Source organism: Cryptomeria japonica, chromosome 8 (genome assembly GCF_030272615.1).
Source record: "Cryptomeria japonica chromosome 8, Sugi_1.0, whole genome shotgun sequence".
NCBI lineage: Eukaryota > Viridiplantae > Streptophyta > Pinopsida > Cupressales > Cupressaceae > Cryptomeria > Cryptomeria japonica.
This window is the reverse complement of record NC_081412.1, coordinates 616,495,939-616,517,747: the sequence shown is the minus strand read 5'-3', so window position 1 is coordinate 616,517,747 and position 21,809 is coordinate 616,495,939. Positions and strand designations below refer to the sequence as shown.

Below are 21,809 nucleotides of genomic sequence, written 5' to 3'. Positions count from 1 at the left end.
ATATTGAATGAGGAGTTTCAAGAAGGATTTCTTGAATCAAAGTCCCAATTTTTTATTGTAATAAAATTTTGCTAGGAAAAGCATTTGAAATATCCAAAGAAGCACAAAGATATATAGGAAGTGTTGGATCTTTATAAAAACCTAGATCATGTTTGAGGAAAATGCTCATCTAGTTTTCTAAAATCTCAACCAAGTTTAATTATCTAAATTCCAATGACAAAGAAGGGAGGTGAATCTAGAATGAAATGAATTTCACTAGGATTTTGTCTAGTTTAAAATTTGGGTACCATTTCATAGTGTAAAGCCCTATCCCTTTGAAAAAGTAGAATTTTGTTCTGAACATGGCCCTTATCAAGACTATTTTTAAATATTATAACAAGGAAATCCAGACCTCTGTCTATGTAAAATTCCTTGAATCACCCCTTTCCAAGAACTGGAAACCCAATCTAGGAAATCCTCTGTATTTAGAAAAACTTCCAAAATTTACAAATGAGAGCCTTCTGCCTGAGAGTTTGAGTTTCATGGCAAAGTGCTTCCTCTAAAAAAGACACATTGAGGCTACCCTCAAAGCCTTACTTTCTCAAATTTGAGGGGGTTGGAGGAATTTCTTGTTGCAATGGCTTGAGAGGGTTTTTGCAGACCCAAACGTTAAGGGTAGATTTGAGATCAAATAGGGTTTCTTTTGATTATATCAAGAGTGGCATTTCTTACCCTTTTTTTTGGAGAGGGCTATACTATTTGATTTGGAGGGACCATAACTGAACTTTTAAAAACTATTTATGATGGGGATTAGGACCCTAAAACTAGGTTGATGATGGTTTTTGTAGAGAGTGATTATTGTGAAACTGTGGATTGAAGGGAGATCTCACAATAGGGATATAATCAGGTAATGTAGCAAAAGGGCTCAATTCCAATGTCAAAAGGGGAATTTTGTTTGGAAAGGAGGCCATATACGAGATGGAGTTACACATGTTGACTAAATAACATTTTTAATAACTATGATAAACTACTAATCAACCAAGACAATCAAGTAACCCTAGAATTAATGAGCCGGGACTAAATACTTAATAGTGAAATGAATATTAAAATGCAAAATAATCAAGCAAAGATACTTAGCTCTCAAGTTGAGATTTATTATCCCTATCATAAATTTTACCAATTAATTAACCAATTTATCATTGCTATAGATAATTATTTAGTGAATATATCTATATAAATAAATAATTTTATTCTTAGTTGGTGCACTTAATGTACCTATAGAACTAATTATTGCACCCATATATTTGAACCTTTCACACCCATCTGAATTATGCACATGGATCTAAACATTAATAATTTTGATATTGAGAATAACTTAAGATTGATGTTTAAGTGTTGTATCTGAAAATGAGAGACACAATTTATTAGTTTGGTGAGCTAGGATTGGTCTACTTTTGGTCAGAATATTTTTAACAATTTAATAATCTAATGAAAGGAATTGCATGCAATAAGAAATAATACAATGATGCTTAAAATGCTATGGTAAGATGATGATGTAATGTGGATAAGATCTCTTACATAGATGTTCATATGAATGTTCACTAATGTGCAATGAATCAAAATTTGCCCTTTGATACAAATACCTAAATACGCAATCTAACAATTTCAATGCTTCTATTGAATCAAAAACAACTATTTCAAAGGAGTCAACAATGAACCAAATTGAAATTATTATTTTTTGAAATTTAGTGATTATTTCTATTTATCTATCTAACTTTAGTCAATTCTATTGTCATCAATTTGATTAACGATAAAGAAAATATAATTAAAGATCAAAACCAATTAATAATAATATATACGATTCAAGCAATTTTCTTTTATTTATCAACTTATATACAATAATACATAACTTATATATAATAATACATAACTTCCATGTTAATCATTGCACAAAAATAATTATTATTAAATAAATCTAAAGACGAAAAAAAACAATGTAAGGTGTCGAATTTTTAGCATTGCATTTATATAAATAAAAACTGATATAATATTGTCCCATAATGAAGCCATGTGACTGATCCCTACTTAAACATACTGAAAAAAATGAAGGTAAAAGAATAATTGAAAAACAAGCCTAAAGACAAATGAAAATTGGAAGACGTGTAATTTTGAACATTGTAAATATTATAAAAAAATGATGAAATATTGTTCCATATGTGACAGATCCCTATTGAAGAAGATGAAGATAGAAGAATAATTGAAAAAGAAATCTAAAAGAAAAATTAAAATTGAAGGGTGAGCAATTTTCAACATTACAAATATAAACTATCCATGTAACTGGTCCTACTTAAACATATTGAAAAAGATAAAGGTAAAGAGATATGGCATCTTGAGTCAGAGCACATTAGAAGAAGTGATAAAGCAGAAAAATAACTCTAAACAAAATAAAGCACAGTGACTTTTGTCGTGCCATTAAAGATAATATGACAGAGATGTTAAATGGCTTTGGAAATGGCAGGCCGTGTACGTCACCATCTTCAATAAATTTATACAAGATAATCGCATATATTTATTTGCCATTATTACCATTCTCGATACTCTGGGCAATAACCATCTTCTTGTGCAAGTAATGCTGACCAAGATCGGATTTCTTCCTTCCACAAAATGTTGGCCATAGCTATCAAGACAGCTATGATGATAACTACATCATATATAATACAAATAGATTTAGTTGGTTGGAACTTTTCTAATAATTCATTTTTGTCAATGAGTCTTTGGTTTAGCCCATCAGAAATCAAGTCTTGTTGAGTGCAAGGCTCCAACATCATAAGAGATGAGGCCCTCGTTGAACTGGCAGCTCACAGACTTCATGTCCTTGCTGAACTATCGTACTTGCAAATCTGAACCTTCATAAAAAAAATAAAAAATAATTCACTCCAAAAGAATAAAGATTTCAATAGGTTTATCATGAAATCCCGTTGACTTTCATTTTGGGAAGCAAAGGCTATAGATGAACCCCAAAACAATAATGATTTAAATAGGTTTATGATGAAGCCTCATTAATTTTCTTTATAGATACACAAACAGTTGTTCAACACACAGCTATTGTCATTATTGGAATCGTTGAAGAAAATGGAGAAGATGCAGGAGTGCCCTTTCCAACAAGGGAAAATTACCCACCAGAAATCTATAGATGAAAATGGTCTCCTCTTTCCCATGGTTCTCCTCCCCCAAGATAACAAAGAGGAATTTAATACCTTACAATCATTTCTTCACACCATTCAAAACAACAGAGAGTGGATCAACGATCATCTGAAGAAAGTTGGGGCATTGCTTTTCAGAGGATTTGCGGTGAAAACTGCATCAGATTTCAATATGGTTATGGAGGCTTTTGGTTGGGAAGAAAAGCCTTATGGGGGCGGAGCTTCAAGAACAAGGATTGAGGGAAGAGTTTTTACTGCCAATGAAGCTCCTCTCCATCAACCCATTAAATTCCACCACGAGATGTCTTCGGTAAGTTTCTACAACACATTAAAATAGCCCATCATCTTTTCTATGTATTTGGTGTTTTTACAATATGATCATGGAAGATCCCCTTTATTGAATCAGATGACTGTTTTAAAGCTTAAAATCATGCGATATTCACAGTGGACTGGTGTAGAAGTCTTTCTGGTTTTAATATACTGCTGATGTTTTTGTTGAGGCAGTTTGAGCCTTTTCCAAGCAAAATAGCCTTTTTCTGTGAGATTCCTCCTTCAGAAGGTGGGCAGACCGCCATTTTATTGAGCCATAAGATTACTGAAAGAATGGAAGAGAAATATCCAGAACTAGTAAGCAAGATGGAGAAAGAAGGGGTGATTGATGTGTTCACTTTTGCTGCAGAGGACGATCCCGATTTTTACCTAACAGGCTGGCAAACTTTGTACAAAACCAAGGATAAGGAAGAAGCAGAAAGGAGGTAAGAATTATATTGAATTTTGGCAAAATCCCCACATCCTTTTTGAATGATTTTATTGAAAATCAAAGTGATATATGTTGTGAATTTGTTTTCAGGGCTGCAAATTCAGGGCTAAAGCTGTCCAAAGTGAGTTGGGATGGGGAAAATATGATCCTTCATATAGGACCTAATAATTCTATCAGAAAAGTAGATGGTAACAAGAAAACTTGGTTCAATTTGTTAGCATTTAGAGATGCAAACGAGCCGCGTAAACTAGGAGATGGATCTGCGGTTCCTAGAGAGGCCATTGAATCATGCCTCCAAATTGCAGAAGAGGAAGCTTTTGATCTGAAATGGGAGGCTGGAGATGTGGTTGTGTTAGATAACAGATTCGTAATGCATGCAAGAAGGCCTTCTAAACCACCTAGAAGAATACTTGCTGCCTTTTGTGAGTAATAGTACTCATGCTTCCTTTAACTAGACTATATTGTAGTACTTATGATATTGTAGAGTGAAAATTGTAAGTTTAAATATTTTGTATATTTATTTCATTGTCTTATAAATATTATAATATTGGACCTGTTTAGAAATAAATTTTAAATTTGGAAATCAACTTTTTTTTTTTTATGATTAGAAAGGATTTTGATGCATTAAAGAAATTTATACATTGTTAATAAGAATGAATTTAATATATTTTTAAGTTTTTGAATTCTACCTTATCAAATTATTGAATTGAATTCTCAAGTTCTTAGATTTAACATCTTCAAATTTTGAAATCACAAATCTTTCAAAATATTAGATAAGAAACATTGCCAAACTCCATCCACAATGTCAATCAGATGTCTCTTTATCCTAGTATGGGCACAATTCCCAAGATCCACACAAGTCTAAAATATCTAAATATCCATATTGAGTTTGATCTAAAATAGATCTCTTCCTATCTTTAAAATAAGGGCATCTCAAAATAAATAATCATCAAATTTGTTTGCATTGAATGGATCTTCAATGATAGCGTCTAGTGGATCCTTAACAAAGGCCATATGAACTTCATTTGATTTTCTTTTGTGATTTCCTTTGAGAATGTTATTGGCTAAAAGTTTATGAATTTAATTTCTTACATAGCTACTTTATCATTCTCCTTGAAATTGAATAGTTGAAGCTTTAAGAGAAAGTTTGAATAAGCTACGTTTGCTCCAAATAGTTTCTTTATTTTATCCCATATGTTCTTATATATCTTTTATAGATCTATATAATGTAATTCAAAATTTGAAAGAGAAAGATTTCTAATACCATTGGATTTATCATCTCACTTTTACAATACAATAATATTTCTACATGTATAGATAGTTTCTTATTCTCATTTACTATTTTCCACAAGTTCTTCGTTGCTAGTTGTATCTATCTTTTTATTTTTCCAAGTGGTAAATTTGAGACTAAAATATTTTTCTCGTGGTAACTTGAAGACTAAGAGAAACTAATTGTGATTAAAGTGTTATTCCTTGAGATAATAGTTAGAAATGTAAATAGAATTTCTAAAGGTTTTTAAGTTTTTTTCTGGTGCTTCAGTCATGCATACATTAATTAGATTCAAAATTTGTAGAGATATTTACTTGTTTATCTATAAATTTTTAACTTGTTCTCTATTTTTATCCTTATTAACATGCATTATGGACTTGTTGTGTCTTACATACATTTGTGGTATTTTGGATTTTTCTACCAATGACTTCATTAAAAAAGGGCTAGTTGGCTATGAATTGGGGTATGATGGGTTATGCATGAAATGTTGTTTATTTTGGCTCAACAATATTGTAGCCCATGGTTCTTAGCATTCTACTATATCATTTTTTTATTTTGTTATTTCTTTCAAACAATCATATTCTACTAAAGCATGTATGCTTTTATCTAAAGGTTATGTCATTAGATTGATAAAATCTTAGAATGGTATTCTATGGTTATTTTCATAATTTGTTTCTTAAAATAAGTAAATTATTGTTTAGTTTTGAAAAAAAATATTTCAAATTTAAGTTTTATTATGGTGGAATACTCATTTGACCAAAGGAAGTTCTTTTGATGTGCTAGAAAATGCTTGCCAACATATTGTTGTTGCCTCTTAAGATTGTTATCACAATTATCTATTATTGTTACAAATTATTATAAAATAAATAGATCTTAAGACTACTATCATATTTATCTATCATTATAGATTATAATAATATTGGAATTAATCATAAATGACCATTATTGCTCTTATGAAAATCCTCATAGCAATCCACGACAATATTGCTAACTATTGTAAAATTGTTGGATTTTAATATTGGCATTGCATTAGAGTCCCACACTACTGTAAACAGATCCTAAGAGATGAAGTTGTTGGAGCGAAAACAAGAGAATGCTTATGGATTTGAGTGTGACAGACAGCCTCTATTTTCATTCTGTAAACAGACAACATGGAGTTTTGAAGAGGCGTTGGGGGCAATATGGCCTTTGAAGATCTGTCAATGCCCGATTGAAGACAGGAAAAAAATACTTTTCCTGATTTCAAATTCTCTACAAGATGGGAAAGTAGTGACAGGGGCCCACACTCTGATCACTTCACTACAATGGCAGACAGCACCTAAGCTCTCTAGATAGTCTACATTTCCAATCAACAAGTTGAAAAACTAGACCTTTGAATAATAGATTGGGTGCTATATTCTATCAAGATTCATCAAAGGCTGAATGGAGACAAAACCCCTCTTCTAACTTTAAATTTCTTTCAGGTGGGGAAAACATGAGAGCGTACCACACCACGACCGCTTCACCTCATGGAAGTCAACTGACCCAACTCAAAGAAATTCTGTTTTGGAAAATGGAAGACCCTTTTCCCAAAGACCATGTTCTTTACCTGCGCTGTAATCGACAACAGTATAACAAGAGCGTGCAATCCATTCATACATAATAGATTCAGTTTAAAACCCATTCTAGGGTTAACAAAGTACCTTCTTCATATTCTAGGCGTAATAATCAACTTGGCTCTTGGTCCTCTCATAAAGCTCGGAGATCCCCCCACTCCCTGAACAGCATAGAGAATTACAAAAGAAGAAGACCCCACGAAACCCTTCAGTACCGCACAACCCAGTTCATCCTCGTGAGGACTCTATTTGGGTACATAAAGGGAGATTTTATGCCCTCTCCGACAGTAAGCTTGCTAAATACTCATCTTTCGTCCAAATCTCAACAGTGGAAAGAAAAGGCAATTATTGGTAAATTGTGGTACTCAAAATCAAGTTCCCAACTTTTGAAAGATGGATCTCCATGGCATTTTCTTAAAGATTAAATTCTAAATCTTCTTTTTATTCCACCTTTTTTCCTTCATCTTATTTTTCTTATTTGGATCTCCTTAGTTATGATACACCTAAAAATGTCTTCACTTAATTAAATAAATATTAAATATTTATTTAATTATTTTATCATTATGTTTCTATTATTTTAATGAAATCATTAACCTTTCTTTCCTATAGTTAAATAATTTTTATTTTTTTAATTGTTCTAATCCTACTTTTTTCAACTATTTATTAAATAATTTTATTTATTTAATAAATTCATTTTCCTCTTCTATCTAATCTTATATCCCCAACTTGTTCACATGGATCATAAACAAAATTTATAGTCATGTACCAAGTGTTGCATGCTCTCCCCTTCACATGTCTAAGCCTTATTGCCCATTCATTGAACCTAGACACCTATAAAAAAGTCAACCCACCTTGATGTGAATGTGGATGGATCAAACATATTTAGGGTCAATAAGAAGCTTTCATTTGTGAATTCTAATGTGTTGCAATGGAATAAATCTACTTTTTGTCACAAGAAGAAGATTGCAAGGGATCTTGATGTTGTTTAGAACTTGATCCAAGCTAATGGTGCAAGTCATGGGCTTATTGAGAAACATTTGATCATTTGTCTAATCTACATGATATTATTTCAGAGGAGGAATAATTATGGAAGCAAATCTTTTTGTCCCTTTGGCTTCAATGTGAAGATTGCAATACTAAGTTATTATGGAAGCAAAGCTTTCAGTCCCTTTGGCTTCAAGGTGAAGATCACAATACTAAGTTCTTCCATCTTTCTACTCCAAAGCACAAGGCTACTAGTAGAATTAAATCTATTGTTCATAATGGTGTTACTTCATGTGATGATTTGCATATAGCAACCCAAGATCTAGAGGCCAATGAATACCACAAAATCAAGAGAGAAATAATATTCAACAAGAACAATTTCTATTATCAACAATGCAATAAGATGGATTGCAGTGTACATGAACTTGCTTATAAAGGTGAGGCTATGAGAGAACACAATCATGATGTGTGGCCCAATGAGATAAAAGGGTAGGTAGGGGTAGGCAGGAGAAATAATAGAGTATTCTGCTAAAGGTGGAATGCGATAACACTACAAAGGTTGAATTTATCCTACAACCATCTTCCCTAGATGTGCAATTCCCTAAGTGTCTCATATGCAAACTACAATGAATGCATTATCCTATCAACTTAAGTAAAGTGCAATTATGAGACATAATTTACCTCAACACTTTAGACAAGGATGAGGATATTATCCTCCTAAGTGTCTCATATGCAAACTATAATGAATGCATTATCATGTCAACTTAAGTAAAGTGCAATTATGAGACATAATTTACACCAACACTCTAGACAAGGATGAGGATATTATGCTTGTGGCGACTGGTTTTTTCTCTAATATGTTGATAGATGGGAATAAGGGCCAATAGCAATTTCTCAAAGAGATTTCAAACATGATTACAGAGGACATGAATAAGTCCATGGGAAAGATCCCCTTAGATGATGAAGTTTGTATTGTTGTCTTCTCTTTTGAAGATGAAAAACCGCCTAGACTAAATGGCTTCCCTATGTTTTTCTTTCAAACATATTGGGAGATTGTTGCTAAATATATCGCTTGGGCTATCAAAGAGTTATTTGGTAGTAGATCTATCCTAAAGGAGCTTAATATAACTTTATTGCTCTTATTCCTTATTTTGTGTGTGTTAGATCCTTTGGCAACTTCTGTTGGAATCCAATAACACTAAGAGGCTGGGGGGGGGGGGTAAATCAATGTTATGCTAGAAAGAACAATTTTAGCCTTATTATAACATGCATACACCAACTAGTATACCGGTACATATAGAATTGAAAGAAGTAAAGCAACCAATAAGCCAATCACATAAATGAGAACCATAACACACATAATTATATGTGGAAAAGATCAAAGAGGAAAAACCACGGTGGGATTTGTGACCCACAATATCAATCCACTGGCCATATGAAGAGATATTATAAAATATAAGGGGCCTACACTTGCAGGAAGGCTTATAGCCTATAGCACACTACTCAATCACAAAAGGAGCCTCACTGACTACATATAAATCCACACTACAATTCGGAGAAGTGTTGAACTGCAAGAGATAGTATCTTCTATGCGAGAATACAGTTCTGGTTAAGCTCTATCTGTTCTGGTCTGAAACCCTAAACCCTTTGCCAGAATAACCCTTACATTAATATCCTCACATACATAATCTCTCTAATATATTTCGCATCATATCACATCCACACTTCCAACACAATATCTATATTAAAATGATCTAATCAAACTGACCTATATACCTTATACAACTTATCATGCCTTATGTCAGCTTACAAAGATTATTACAATATCAATTTACATGTCGGCTAGATAACATAAACACATGAATATCAAAAACAATTATCGATGTCAGATCCAAGAGATGTCAGCCTCCAATATTAATAACCTTATTCTAAACTATGTCCACCTGCATTGCCGGTAACCAAATAAATCCTTCTATCCTATCGGTGTCGGTGTCGGTATAGTGTCTGTGAAGTGCCTGTCGGTACACAACTAAACCAAAACATGAAGCCGGAACAAGATACCATGTTGCCATCAATGACAACATAGTGAAACCAGCCAATTGAGTGTCAATTGCCAATAGTCTCCCCATTTGGCATTGATGGCAACACTCATGTGAAAAATGGTCAAGCTTTCATCTGTCGGTTTCATCCTACCTGCTCCCCCTGAGTTGAATATTCATCAATGCAAAATACTCCATACTCCATGTCTCCTCCTAATGTATACAACTCCTTCTATTCCTTTTCACATCTATATCACTCCCCCTTTGACATCAATGCCATCAAAAATTCTAAACAGAATGTCAAAGATCCAAAACTGTACAATGAATATCCCAAAAATATCTTACCGAAGCTTAACAAATTTGAAAATTTCTGGATATGCCTTCTCCAATAGCTCAAGATAAGTATCCCAACTAGATTTGAAAGTGTCAGAAATAAATACAAGTCCATTTAGTATATGTGCAAATGACTCTTTCTCACTTATATCTGTTGGTGTGGGCTTTCCAACCATATCCATACATTCCTTCTTATGTACATTGAGTGAATCCAACTGAGGACTCACCAAGTCTCGAAGACTTATGACTCTCCTTATGATTTTGTCTTTTTCCTTCTCAAGAACAGAAATTTGGGCTTCCAAAACCAAAATTTGACCATCCACATTAACTGTAAGTATATCTGTGTTACAACATACCCTATAAATATTTGTACACTGCTTCAAAGAATTATCTATCAGTTTCAATTTTTCATCAATCTTCTTCTTCTCAGATTCAATCACATGATCAAATGCAGCTCTTTTAGCCTATGTGAACCTCTCCAGTGCTTGCCTATTTGAAATCTGCAACAAGGATTGAAAATGCTTTGAAATGTGCTTAGTAATTGTCTTAAACTTGCCAGATGGGCTTGCTTCCCTGTCAACCTTGCAATTTGGTACTAGTCTGTGTAAAACAGTGATAGACTGATCAATAACCCCTTTATCTATAGATCCCTCCTTCATCAATTCTTGTGCAGCCATCATCATGAGTTTAGTAGGACTCATCTCAGTTATGTTTTTCTTTACAAACTATCAAGTGTCAATTGACAATAATAATGGTCCTACTACCGGTTCCCTGTTGGATTCCCCTTCCTTCTCCTCTGATGATTTATCCTTTATAGCTTCCTTACTTGCACCAATGGCTTTGCCACTTGGTGAAGTCTCTGTAACTATCAGTTCCTCTCTAGGAGCTATAACCTCAACCTATATATTTTTATCCAGAGGACTGTTATCCTCAACATTATTATCCTGTACAATATCAATCCTTACACTCTCTGTATTAGTCGGTGTCTCAATATTTGACTGTACACTTGTATCTACCGGGGGCTTAATTTCCACTATCTTAATGTTCTTCAAAATTGAGGGTGAAGTATCCATAATACCCTTTCCTTTCCCTTCAAATGAAGTGTCTGCAATGTCTGTCTTTGATTCCAGTGAAGTAAAGAAACCTTTGTTCTCCTCAAATAACTTAGCCCATGCCTTGTGGGTCTCCTTTATTATCTCATTTACCCTTCCTAGCATAAGACTGGTTATTCTATGTTTGTTGTTAAAGACTTTTCTATCTGCCACCTCAAGTGTCCTTTCCATTTCCTCTGGAGTAATAGAAACACAAATAGATAACAATTCTTGAATTTTTATGTGTTTGTCTTCTTGCATTGCTGATAGTCTCCTAGCATCTAACATATCATATAATTCTACTGGTATTTGATCTGCAATTTCTATCAAGGCTTTCTTATAAATATTCAAATATAACAATACTACTTCTACCTCTCTTTGTTCAACATTATCTAAACAGTCATAGTAAAACTGTACATTCTTTAACACGCCATCCTTAGTGATTTCATCTACTAACTCTGCACAAGTTTTGGGTGGAATGATAGTTACATTACCAGTTTGAATAGCCATGATAATGTCATTCTTCGTCTACCTTTTTGTAGTATCAGATGGAGCTAAAGTGGCTACTTTTGGTGCTTTCTTTTGTGCCGATAACTTGAGTGTAACTTTCCTAACCGGTTGCTTTTTAGCCTCTACTTTTTTTTCCTCTGTTTTCTTCCTTACAACCCTTTTGAATGTCAGGGGTGTATCATCCTTAGATTCAGACTCTACTATAATAGGCTCAATGTGTACTTCTGGATCCTTCCCCTTCCTGCCTTTCTCCGAGATAGAACCAATTAATGCTTTGATGTCTTGTGAAACCTTCTCAACAAACTTGCTTACCTTTCCTTCCTACTTCTCTCTCTTCTTCCGGTAGATCTCTGTTTCAACCTCTTGTTTTTTCTATTTTGCAGTACCATAGGGATTCTCTACCTCGTCAATAGGTGCATCAATCAACATTTTTGCATTAGTCTCAAGGATCTGTGCATCAACTTCATAGCCCATTTCCTCAATCCAAATCTTCTGGGGCTTAACCGCTTCCATAAGTGTTTCATCCTTCTTCACCATGAAGCATATGCTAGTTGAGTATTTCTCAACAATATGCTTAGGAACCCTTTCCCTAGATTTCATAGACTTTTGGAATCCCTTAAATTTTCCCCATACCTTATCATCTCTCTAACTGCCTAAAGTAGAAATTGACTATTTCAATTGTCTCCCTACTAGGATATCAAATGCCCATTGCCTCTTCCCAAAACTAGGAGTGTCATTCATGAAAAATAACATTAAGTAGACAATCAAGTTTCCATATTGGAAAGTCCCTTTCTTTTCACCTTTAATATTTCCTAGGTTTATTAACAGTTCATCTAACATCCAACCGCATAGATCCAATTTCTCATTTTCTCTCATCATTTTGTAAGCTGCAAAAATGCAAGAACTAGAAATAGAATTTAGTCTGTTTGATTGAGTTATCTTATAACTGATGATCATGCTACCGAATCTGATGTCTGTGTCAGTAATAGTGCTTATTCTCATAGATCTTCTATCAAATGTCACGCCAGTGATTTTATTTACATAATCATTTGAAACCTTCTTGTCTAAACGTTGTGCAACTTGTGGTAAACTATGTTTCCATTATTTGAACCAGTATGAGGACATGATGACATTGTATGTTGTCATTGATGTCAATATGCTAAAGAAGAGAGAACCGATATGTTACCAAGAACCGGTATAACATTGTGAACCAGTATATGTGCAAAAGTGAAGCGGTGTGTTTGTTTAAGGTGAACCAACATGTGCTTATGGGAACCTATACATGAAAGCTTTGTATGACTACTGGTTGGTAGTCTCATCTTCAAGGTTTCTGGTTGAAGTTCTTCAAAGCCTCTGTGACTCAATCAGTGACTTTGTGTGATGAGTTAGCATTATAACGAAGAACAAATCATGTTGCCACGTCAGCCTTGTGCACGTGAAGGATCTTGCATGAAGGAGAGTGTTCCTATCTACCTCAAGAATGTGCAAAGTCTGTAAACGGTGAAAACGCGTGATGGGTTATCAGCCGCCATGAAAGCAGTGGAAAACGAATGATGGAGAACATCTTAAGATCGGTTCAAGACTATTGCATTTAATGCAATATGCTCAACGGTCAAGATTGAACCATTTGAATTGCTTGACCTAACAGGTTTAGGGTTTACAGTTTATGCTACCAACCTATCTGTTTTCTATAAGGTTGATGTTGTCTTTCATTTTGAGGTAGTTGGCAAAATTTGTGTGTGTGTATCCAAGTGAAGAGATACCTGATTCTTGCCAAACCAGAGGAGAGAAGTGATACCTGTAGAGTGTAAGTGCAGAAGGTGAAGAGGAGCTTAAGCGGATCTGCATTAGCATTGAGTGATGTTACCAGATCATTGTAATACCTGTTGATCTCTAACCACTTCAACAGTTGGGAAATCCCTTAACAGGGTAGCTTTAACTGGCTTACTGTAAATCCTTTAACAGGGTGACTCAAAACCATTGAGTTCTTGAAATCCTCTAACAAGGTAACCTTCAACAGGGTTTAACCCTTAACTAGGTATTCTAGCCATCCCTTAACTGGGTGATCCCTAACATGATCGGTTCCTAATAGAAACTATTGTATTAGTCTTTAACCGGAAAAGACTCCTAACAGAGCGGACTTCTAAAGAGTTCAAAAACATCTTGTGGGTATTCATCCCCACCGTGGTTTTTCCCAGTTGTGTTTCCACGTGAAAAATCTAAGTGTCATGTGTAGTGTTATGTGATGGTTTAAGTGATTTGTTTCTAAAGGTAAATCATGTTGATCCAGCTAGTTATACATCTTTGATGATAGATTACCTCTTCATGCACTAGAGTGAAATGGAAATGAAGTATTAGATTGTATGAAAAGATAAGTGGCAACCGGTTTATGTGTGTCTCAGTTATTCTGGGTTTTGCCGATTGTACTATGTGTAGGACCGGTGTTACTGTTTGTCTGCCAAAGCACAGTGTCTGCAGACAAACCGGTTTCAGGATTGCGTTTTTGCCTATACTGATTCAGCCCCCCTCTCAGTACCAGTTTGGTACTATCCATTCATCATTGAGTTATCAATTGGTATCAGAGCGTCCTCCAAGTCCTCTATGTTATAATCTTAACTGCTTGAGGAAAAGATCCCAGTCTAATGATGAAGAGGGAAGGTCCAAAGTTCAACAGAGATAATTTCAGTATATGGAAAGACAGAATGAAGATATACATCAAAAGAATGGGTACTCAACACTGGAGCTATGTTGAGAATGCTTATATTACCCCTACCGATACTCACTGATGACCAAAAGAGAGAGATGCAAGAGAATGGGAAAGTCATGGAAGCCCTAATTAGTAGTTTATCTGACATTGTGTTTATTGATGTCCAAGATAAAGTAAATCCCAAAGAAGTATGTGATACTCTTGAAAATATCTATGGCAGGGATGAGCATGTAAAACAAGCTAAGGAAGAAAGCCTTAGAGGGAAGTTTGAAGACATGCGGATGGTTGAAGGTGAGACCATTCAACAATGTGGAATAAGAATCAAAGCAGTTGTCTGAGACATCAAGAGTGTAGGTGGTAAAATGGAAGATTCCATTGTGGTAAGAAAAGTTCTGAGATCCTTATTACCGGTCTATGCAATAAGGGTTGCTGCTATTGAGGAGTTGAGATCAATAGACAAGACTAAGGTATCCCTAGACTCCATCATTGCAAAGTTAACAACCTATGAGCTAAATAGTTTTGATGGCAGTGTTCAAAAGACTGGATCAACTTTTAAAGCCTCTGTTGCACCATCCAAAAAAGGAAAAGAAGCTAGCACTAGTGGTGAACCAAGTCAGAGTAGAGAAATAGATGATGAGAAGATTCTGATGGCATTTGAAGCTCTTCTTGCCAAGAAACTTCCTAAAGGAGCCAGTAAATATAGAGGTAAGCTCCCTTTGAAATGCTTTTCTTGTAACCGGATAGGACATATTGCTGTAAACTATCCTAATGGTGACAACAAGGACAAACTGGAAAGGTTCAAGAAATTCAAAGGAGGAAACAAGAGAAACTATTTTGTGGCAGTTGATGAAGGTGTCACAAATGAGGAATCAGAAGATGAAGAAAATGAAGATATTGTGTTTGTTGCTGTAAAGGAAGATGTGTTAGACAAGAAGGCTCTTGTCTTCAGCTTTTATAATTTCAATGAGTGGATTATTGACAATGGTTGTTCTCACCATATGACTGGTGACCGAAGCAAGTTTCTATCCTTGGAAGAGTATGACGGTGGTGTGGTTCGCTTTGGTAATGATGCACCATGTATGGTCAAAGGAAGAGGGTCCATCTCTCTAAATGGAAAGAGTAGTGCTGACAATGTGTATTGGGTTGATGGTCTCAGACACAACCTTCTGAGTGTTGCCCAGCTGAATAATAGTGGTCTCACTTTGGAATTCAAGAATGGAGTGTGCAGAATCAAAGGAAAGAATGGTGAATTGGTGGCCACCAGCATGCAGACCAAAGGTAACCTATTTCAGCTGAATGCAAATACCAGTACATGTCTTATGGCTAAATTTGATGATAGTTGGATATGGCATAGGAGACTCTGCCATGTAAACTGTGATAACATTGTGAAGGCCAGTAAGATCAAGGTAGTTAGAGGGTTGTCAGTGCTGAGAAAATCAGAAAATACCTTGTGCAGAGAGTGTCAATTGGGGAAAATGTCTTCCTCAACCTTCAAAGGTAAACCTTTCACTGCTGACAATTTGCTTGATCTTGTGCATACTGATTTGTGTGGTCCTATGAAAACTAGGAGTGTGCAGGGTGATAGGTACTTCATGATTCTTACTGATGATTGCTCAAGAATAATTTCGGTCACATTCTTGAAAGATAAGTTTGAAGCTTTTGGAAAGTTCAAAGCTTTCAGAGCATTAGTGGAGAAGGAAAGCGGTAAAAGGATCAAGTGTCTTAGAACTGATCAAGGAGGGGAATTCACTTCCGATGAATTCAACAAGTACTATGAGAAACATGGCATCAAGAGGCAACTGTCTGCCCCCCGGACTCCACACTAGAATGGACTAGCAGAGAGGAATAACCAGACTGTGGTTGAAGCAACAAGAACAATGCTGATTCAAGGAAAGGTTTCTCACACCTTTTGGAGAGAAGTGGTGAGCACTGCAGTCTACACAATGAACCGGGTACTAATCAAGAAAGGTAAGGATAAAACTCCTTATGAGTATTGGACTGGTAAGACGCCTATGGTTAGCTATTTTAGAGTGTTTGGTAGAAAATGTTACATCAAGAGGAGTGAACACCAGAGAAAATTTGATGTGAAATGTGATGAGGGAATATTCCTAGGGTATCCACCAAGAGCAAAGCTCTCAAGTGTTTCAATAATAGGACTTAGAGAATTATTGAAAGCATCAATATGAGAGTTGATGAAGCCTCTGAGAAAATTGAGGAAACCGGCAATAAGCAAGCGGTAAATGAACCGGTTGTAACCTTTTGGGAACTAATCGCTAGTCAACCAAGTACCAGTAACAGTGTTCCTACACCGGTAGATGTAGATGCTAATACTGATAGAGATGAGGATGAAGAAGAAAAGTGAGAGGAATCTGTTAAGACCATTCCTCGGTATGTCAAGCTAAATCATGATCCTAAGCAGATCATAGTAGATAAGGATGCAAGTCAGAGAAAACTCATGTATGATCTCTGAATTTGAGCCTAAATCATTCAAAGAGGCACATAAAGATGAAGACTCAAACAAGGCAATTGAAGAGGAACTTGACCAGATAGAGAAAAATGGTACATGGTCTTTGGTACCCAGATCGAAGCATAAAAATGTCATAGGTACCAAATGGGTTTTCAGAAATAAGTTGAATGAGGATGGCACAATGATTAGAAACAAAGCCAAGATGGTGTGTAAAGGATATGCCCAAGAAGAAGGAGAAGACTATGGAGAAACCTTTTCTCCTGTAGCCAGATTGGAAGGAGTTCGTTTGCTTCTTGCATATGTAGCTTTTAAAGGATTCAAAGTATATCAAATGGATGTAAAATCTACATTCCTAAATAGTGTACTTGAAGAGGATGTGTATATAAAACAACTAGATGGGTTTGCCCTATCCGAAGATAGTGAAATGGTGTGTAGGCTACATAAAGCCTTATATGGTCTAAAGTAGGCCCCCAGAGCATGGTATGAATGCCTGCACTCCCATCTTGTGAAGATTGGATTTGAGAGAACAAGTGAAGACAACAATATCTACTTGAAGTCTGAAGGAGATCAGATCTTGATCTGTGAGGTATTTTTTCATGACATTATCTTTGGTGGAGATGACAAGATGAGTCATGAGTTTGCAAATTTGATGAAGAAAGAGTTTGAGATGTCACTCATAGGGGAGATTAAGTTCTTCATTGGACTATAGATCCAGTAGATGAAATATGGAATCTTTATCACTTAGTCCAAGTATGTCAAAGAGGTGTTGAAGACCTTTGGCATGGAAGATAGAAAACCGGTTGGTACACCGATGGTGACCGATTGTAAACTATCCAAAGAGGATGACTCAGCATTGGTTAATGAGAAGGAATACCGATCCATGATTGGTAAGTTGCATTATGTAGTGCATAGTAGACTAGATATTCAACATGCAGTTGCCATTACTGCAAGATTCCAGAAAATTCCAAGAGAATCCCACTTGGTCGCAGTCAAGCGGATTCTTAGGTATCTGAAGGGAACTATTGATTATGGATTGTGGCATCCATATAACAAGGATTTCAACTTGAAAGTATTCACAGATGCTGATTGGGCAAGTAATGTGGATGACTGAAAGAGAAAAACCGGTGGTGCTTTCTTTCTTGGTGGTAGACTGGTCTCATGGATGAGTAAGAAACAGAGTTGTATCTCTCAGTCTACAGCAGAAGCAAAGTATGTTGCAGCTTTCATGAACTGCACTTAGACAATTTGGATGAAGCATGTATTAAATGGCTTCAAAGTTCCTGTATCTGAACCAGTAAGTATATTTTGTGACAATACTAGTGCAATTAATATCTCCAAGAATCCGGTTTTACATTCTAGAACCAAGCACTTTGAGCTTAAGTATCATTTCTTGAGGGAAAAGGTTCAGAACAAAGAGATTGCACTGGAACATGTTTCCAGTAAGGAGCAGTTAGTAGACATATTCACCAAGCCTTTCCCAAAGGCTATATTTATGTACTTAAGAGGTGAATTAGAGGTGTTGCCCCTTCAGGAGGTGAACTAAAAGGATATGCTCCACATCAGTCAAGTATTGCATAGTCAAATTTTTTTTGGATTGATTTGTTGAAGGATGCTACTCTTCAGGGGGAGCAACATAATGGAATAGGGAAGCATGTGCCTCCACTTTGGCATTGTTGTCAAAGGGGGAGAAGAAGTGAAGCAGAAAAGATATCTGCAGAAATTGGGGGAGAAGATGTGAAGAAGAGAGATATCTTTGTATATTGCCATCAATGCCAAAGGGGGAGATTGTTGGCATTATGTGAACCGGTATGAGGACATGATGACATTGTATGTTGTCATCGATGTCAATATGCTGAAGAAGAGAGAACCGATATAACATTGTGAACTAGTATATGTGCCAAAGTGAAGCGGCGTGTTTGTTTAAGGTGAACTGGCATGTGGTTATGGGAACCGGTACATGGAAGCTTTGTATGACTACCGGTTGGTAGTCTCATCTTTAGGGTTTTTGGTTGAAGTGCTTCAAAGCCTATGTGACTCAATCAATGACTTTGTGTGATGAGTTAGTATTATAACGAAGAACAGATTGTGTTTCCATGTCACCCTTGTGCGCGTGAAGGATCTTGCATGAAGGAGAGTGTTCCTATCTACCTTAGGAATGTGCGAAGTCTGTAAACAGTGAAAACGTGTGATGGGTTATTAGCTGCCATGAAAGCGGTGGAAAACAAATGATGGAGAACGTCTTGAGATCGGTTCAAGATTGTTGCATTTAATGCAATATTCTCAATGGTCAGGATTGAATCGTTTGAATTGCTTAACCTAATAAGTTTAGGGTTTAGGGTTTATGCTACCAACCTATCTGTTCTCTATAAGTTTGATATTGTGTTTCTTTCTGAGGTTGTTGGAAAAAGTTGTGTGTGTGTATCCAAGTGAAGAGATACCTGATTCTTGCCAGACGAGAGGAGAGAAGTGATACCTGCAGAGTGTAAGTGCAGAAGGTGAAGAGGAGCTTAAGCGGATCTACATTGGTATTGAGTGTTGTTACCAGATCATTGTAATATCTGTTGATCTCTAACCACTTAAACAGTTGGGAAATCCCTTAATAGGGTAGCTTTAACCGGCTTACTCTAAATCCTTTAATAGGGTGACTCAAAACCATTGAGTTCTTGAAATCCTCTAACAAGGTAACCTTCAACATAGTTTAACCCTTAACCGGGTATTCTAGCCATCCCTTAACCAAGTGATCCCTAATAGGATCATTTCCTAACAAAACCTATTGTATCAATGTTTAACCGGACAAGGCTCCTAATAGAGAGGACTTCTAAAGAGTTCAAAAATAGCTTGTGGGTATTCACCCCACCATGGTTTTTCCGAGTTGGGTTTCCACGTGCAAAATCTATGTGTCATGTGTGGTGTTATTCATGTGATGGTTTAAGTGATTTGTGTCTAAAGGTAAATCATGTTGATCTATCTGGTTATATATCTTTGATGATAGATTACATGTTCATGCACTAGGGTGAAATAGAAATGAAGTATTAGATTGTATGAAAAGATAAGTGTTAACCGGTTTATGCGTGTCTCAGTTATTCTGGGTTTTGTATGTTGTACTCTATTTAGGACCGGTGTTACTGTTTGTCTTCCAAAGCACAGTGTGTACTGACAAACCGGTTTTAGGATTGTGTTTTTTCCTGTACTGATTAACCCCCCCCTCTCAGTACCGGTTTGGTACTATCCGTTCATCATTGAGTTATCAAACTACTGATTGCCCGGATGTTTTCCTTGGTGATCTTGTAAGGTCTATCTAACCAGATAAACTCTCCATGTACTTTTCTTAAAAAAAACTTGTGATTTCATCTTCGAATTATGGAATGTCTAGAATGTCGGTAAACCCTAAGTCTTCAATGCGCTTGTATGCCAATTTGACCTTTCTAGAATCTCCCATAAGCTTTCTCATGTACATACTCTTTATATCAGATGTCCCCAAATCCTCAATGTGACAATGTATGTATGCCCTAACATCTTCGACATAAATAACTCCCTCCGAAACATGAGAAAATGCTCCAACCGAATCTTCCAGGGTAGCCACATGTGGATATCACTTGAAAATTATTATTGTTTTTGTCTTAAGCCGACATGGCATATCATTGTAATATAGATTTATGTAATGATCTTATTGTAATATCTTTTAGGTGGCCGACCTAATTGGTTTAGGCCTTAGGGTTTGTATAAAATGCTGTAAGATCTCATTGTAGATCATGGTATGTGTGGTATGGGAATGGAATAAGCGTTCGTGGTCTTGGAATGCAATATCATATGTGAAGGAGATTTGGTCGATCATAGGTGATCGAATTGAGATTAAGGAAGAGGTCAAAGGTCTCCGATATTGAGCTTAACGGGGATTGTAATCAAGCATGGTAGATGCTTTTCTAGCAATTCACTCTATTGGATTATTGTCCATTTATCTTGAGATGGTTGTAGCCTTTCTGTATTCAGTGAGACTCTTTTGTAATAAGCAGTACGCTCTAGGCAGTGTGCCTTCCTACATGTGCAGGCCCCTCATTGTATCACATACTTTCTGTAGAAGTATCATCTGGTTGTGGGTAGGCTTCTCACTGTGGTTTTTCCCTTTTGGGTTTTCCACATACAAATCATGGTGTTATGTGGTATGGTTTCTTTGCATTGATTATTTGTTTAATTGTTAAGTTGTGTTGTTTACCGATATCTGTATGTTCTTTACCGGTACTTGATCTTTTTAAAGGTTACTAAGTGGATTAAAAGTTATAATCTATTAACAACTGATTCAACACCCCCCCCCCCCCCCATTTCAGTTGCTCACTGGTTATCCTAACAATTTGTATTAGAGCTTTGGTCCTCTTTTGTAGAAGCTTAACTGCTTGAGGTAGATCCTATGGCAGCTAACACTTCTAATCCACTGACAACTATTTTCAGAAGAGAAATCCCTAAGCTTGATGTAACAAATTATGGGATATGGAAAATTCGAATGGAGACTCATCTTAGATGTCTTGGCAAGGATATTTGGGAGATCACTGAGAAAGGATATACACCTTATGATCCAACATCTGGCAATCCTTCTCCTACAAACTTGGATAAGAATATTGAGAACGATTGTAGAGCTAGAGAATCCTTCTTGTGTGCACTTATTGATCAACAAATCATGGGATTAACTAATAAATCATCGGCTAAGGTTGTGTGGTATAAATTGCAAACTCTAAATGAAGGTGATCCTACTATCAAAATCGCTAAACTTGATGGTTACTGGGTAAGATATGAAAACTTGAAGATGGAAGATAATGAAATAATTGTTTTGTTTATGGAAAGAGTAAATGATATTCTTATGGGAATTCAATGTTGTG

General features: G+C 35.8%; 1 protein-coding gene across 1 annotated transcript; it reads left to right on the top strand.

Annotated features, from left to right (window-relative positions):
• Positions 1–2,899: 2,899 nt before the first annotated feature.
• On the top strand, positions 2,900–4,425 carry LOC131043682 (clavaminate synthase-like protein At3g21360). The gene is made up of 3 exons (XM_057976915.2): positions 2,900–3,492; positions 3,687–3,937; positions 4,033–4,425. The coding sequence occupies exons 1-3, from the start codon at positions 3,112–3,114 to the stop codon at positions 4,370–4,372; spliced, it is 972 nt and encodes a 323-aa protein (XP_057832898.2). The 5' UTR covers positions 2,900–3,111; the 3' UTR covers positions 4,373–4,425.
• Positions 4,426–21,809: the final 17,384 nt, after the last annotated feature.

Coding starts and splice junctions, on each gene's coding strand:
- LOC131043682 (XM_057976915.2), top strand. CDS start 3,112: ATGGAGAAGATGCAGGAGTGCCCTTTCCAACAAGGGAAAATTACCCAC. Junction 3,493..3,686: donor TCCACCACGAGATGTCTTCG/GTAAGTTTCTAC, acceptor TTGTTGAGGCAG/TTTGAGCCTTTTCCAAGCAA. Junction 3,938..4,032: donor AAGGAAGAAGCAGAAAGGAG/GTAAGAATTATA, acceptor ATTTGTTTTCAG/GGCTGCAAATTCAGGGCTAA.